At 48.8% G+C, this 3,134-nt stretch overlaps 1 protein-coding gene across 1 annotated transcript in view; it reads right to left on the bottom strand.

Moving 5' to 3' along the window:
- Nucleotides 1–3,134, bottom strand: part of LOC106807742 (ATP synthase mitochondrial F1 complex assembly factor 1-like) — a 6,246-nt gene that overhangs the window by 1,532 nt on the left and 1,580 nt on the right. Inside the window, exon 3 of the mRNA XM_014810194.1 lies at nt 1,335–1,711. Coding sequence (XP_014665680.1) covers nt 1,335–1,711 — 377 coding nt within the window. The remainder of the gene's footprint in view (nt 1–1,334; nt 1,712–3,134) is intronic.

The raw sequence follows: 3,134 nt of genomic DNA, 5'->3' as shown, positions 1-3,134 counted from the left end.
CTCTCTCTCTCGCTCCCTCTCTCTCTCTCTCTCTCTCTCTCTCTACTCTCTCTCTCTCTCTCTCTCTCTCTCTCTCTCTCTTCTCTCTCTCTCTCTCTCTCTCTCTCTCTCTCTCTCTCTCTAACGGGAGCATCTCTACACACGACAAGTAACCACTGACGGTTTTACTACACGACCACATTATTCACACCCTATAGGCCTACCAGTGGTTCTTAACCTTTTTAGAGGCGCCGAACCCTAACAAAACCCACTGCTCACTCGCCGAACCCCTCAAATTTGACAAAAACAAATTAAATTTAATCAATTTTAATTCATCCAAAAATAAAACTCATTGCATCAACATTCAAGACTATATTTGGAAAGCGTGCAAAGAATGAACAAATTCTAGCAAAATTTTAATTCGTTTCGGAGGACCTCCGCCGAACCCCCGAGACTGGTTCACCGAACCCCTGGGGTACGGTCAAACCCAGGTTAAGAACCACTGCCCTGTACATCCTTCTATGGCAATTAAATTCGACAGTATCGTGTCATGTCTGTCATCACAACTCTTTTTCCAGCGTCTTAAGGCGATGCGGCCACGAGAAATCGTAGCCTCGACGCAAATCTTGCACGTCCTGTAGTATCCCACGAACAGAACTCGTGTCGCAGCGTGCAGCGTCGCCATGCATGACAAAGCAGCGGTTGTTCAAGTTTCTCTTTCCTGTTAGATTAGGGTGGGGGGGGCAGTCGCAGTCTCCCGCTGCATGCAGCGTTGCTGCCTGAGGCAAGGTGGCGAGTGCTAGCGGACGCACGTGCGACTGCACCGTGCGCCGGGAAACAAAGACAGTACCGACCCGGCCAGGAACGCTCGACTGTGTGATGACGATGATGACGACTCGATGATGATGACGACGACGATGATGACGATGCGTCATCATCGTCATCATCATCGTCGTCATCCACGATGATGATGATGATGACGACGACGATGATGATGATGACGACGACAATGATGACGATAATGATGACGCCGACGACGACGATCCTGATGATGATGACGACGACGACGATCATGATGATGATGACGACGAGGACTCTCTCTCTCTCTCTCTCCCTCTCTCTCTCTCTCTCTCTCTCTCTCTCTCTCTCTCTCTCTCTCTCTTTATTTTGGTCACTTTCTCACTGCCTTCTATCACGCACGGCATCTCTGTGTACCCGCTGTATATTTGCCAGCATGTATGAACTCTGATGTTGAATGCCCCTTCAAATAAAATACAAGTTGAATGTTAAAACGAATACATCGCATGTATTAACAATGAATAGCATATTTACACTGAGGCTAATCCACCCTCTACAACGCCCTCTAGTTCAACATCAGCGAAGTGCGTCTTGTACCCGAGCAGCGGCGTAAAGTGGCAGTCGTTGCCGGAGAACTGCGCGAGGAACGTCTCGTACCCGTCGCCGCGCGGCAACGCGAACACGAACGCCGGGCACTCGCGCGCGAGCGCCGCCATGCGCTCGTACGCCGCCGCCGGCACCGCCGCGCACAGGCGCCCCCTGCTGGTGTGGTGCTCCGTCCAGACGAGAGAGATCTCGTCGGCGGAGAGGCCGCGAAGAAGGTCGACCTTCATGATGTCGTAGAGCGTCTTCGGTTTGGCCATAGGGGGCGCTAGGTGAGCAGGCGCGGGCGGCGGCGGGGCGGACGAGGTGAGTCGCTCGTCGTACGAATCGCCTGCGAAATGTAAATGACGTGAGAATGCATCATTCAAGCAGGGCACCATGAAATTAGCCAAAATGTGAACAGGCCCACCCCAAATTTTAAACAGGTCCTTAGACAAATTGAACAGGCCCTTACAAGTTTGAACAGGCCCTTAAGTATTAGCTTTGAGTTTAGCATGCTCATAGTACCTATTTCAGTATTTCATTGCTATCAGTGGAGTTCTAATTGTTTGACAGGGATTGCTGGAACATGATTTACTTCTTAGTAGTCACTAAGTAAAAACTAGTCAGGAAATTGGTAAATATTGTTGATATAAAGGCAAGATAGGCAAAATTTTGAATAGGCCAAGTGGACTGATTATATGGGGGGTTGAACCGGCGGTGTAGGGGGTTGAACCGGCGGTGTAGGGGGTTGAACCGGCGGCCGCCAGCAAAATAGCGCTAATTTTGCACACTGATCAAGTAGCTCTGCTGCAGGGACTGGATTACAGATCACGCCCAATGTTTGAAAGCAATTGGTGCAAAAAGTGGTCATAACCCGACCACACTCGATCATGATAAATCACAAAATCCCACTTGATCACGCTTGATCATGCTCATTCACAAAATCCTGACACGTATTTACCTAAATGTCTAAAGTTTAAGAATGATTACCCAGGCCACCAGCCAGCACACAGGATCCCTGCTCTTCTCTACTATATGTACATGTACAGATACGCTACAGTCGTACGTAGAATCAGCAATGCTACGAGCTCTAGTACTATAGCGCTTCAGGTGGCAACAAGGGCTATAGTCCCAGAGCTACATTGCTACGAGCTCTACCAGGGCCGTAGCTACCATAAGGCAATAGGAGGCAAATGCCTCCTACAAAATTTCTTCTGGGGCCCTTAAGCGGGCCCCATACCCCACGCCTTATTGGCTCGCTTCGCTCCTTGTTCTTTAACTCACAACATTTGCCTCCTACAAAATTTACCTCTGGCTATGGCCCTGTCTACTACTATACCCCTTCAGGTGGCAACCAGGGCTATAGTCCCAGAGCTACATTGCTATGAGCTCACACCAGGGAAAAAATTACTTTTTTTTCACGGGAGCTCTTTTTCTAAAAGCCTATGGAGAAAATACCTCTCGTCAAAAATTTTACGGGAGCTATTTTGAGCCTCACGGGAGCGATTTCAGAGGTTTGAAGAGTGAATCGCTCATCGCTAGTGTTGTCAATCGGTTGTAATTTCGTAATCGATCATCGGTTGGACCCAAGTAACCGATGATCGGTTACAATCGGTTAAGGCCAAGACACACTGCAGCGACAACGACCGACCGTAACGACAAACGACTTTTCAGAAAATTAGAAACTATTGTTTCCTATGAGCCATTGCACACTGACGCGACGACGACCGGCGACAACCTCGACGACAAAAAATATTTAGAAACGTTTCTAT

This window comes from Priapulus caudatus, unplaced genomic scaffold (genome assembly GCF_000485595.1).
Source record: "Priapulus caudatus unplaced genomic scaffold, Priapulus_caudatus-5.0.1 Scaffold232, whole genome shotgun sequence".
NCBI lineage: Eukaryota > Metazoa > Priapulida > Priapulimorpha > Priapulimorphida > Priapulidae > Priapulus > Priapulus caudatus.
This window is presented reverse-complemented; position numbering and strand designations above follow the sequence as displayed.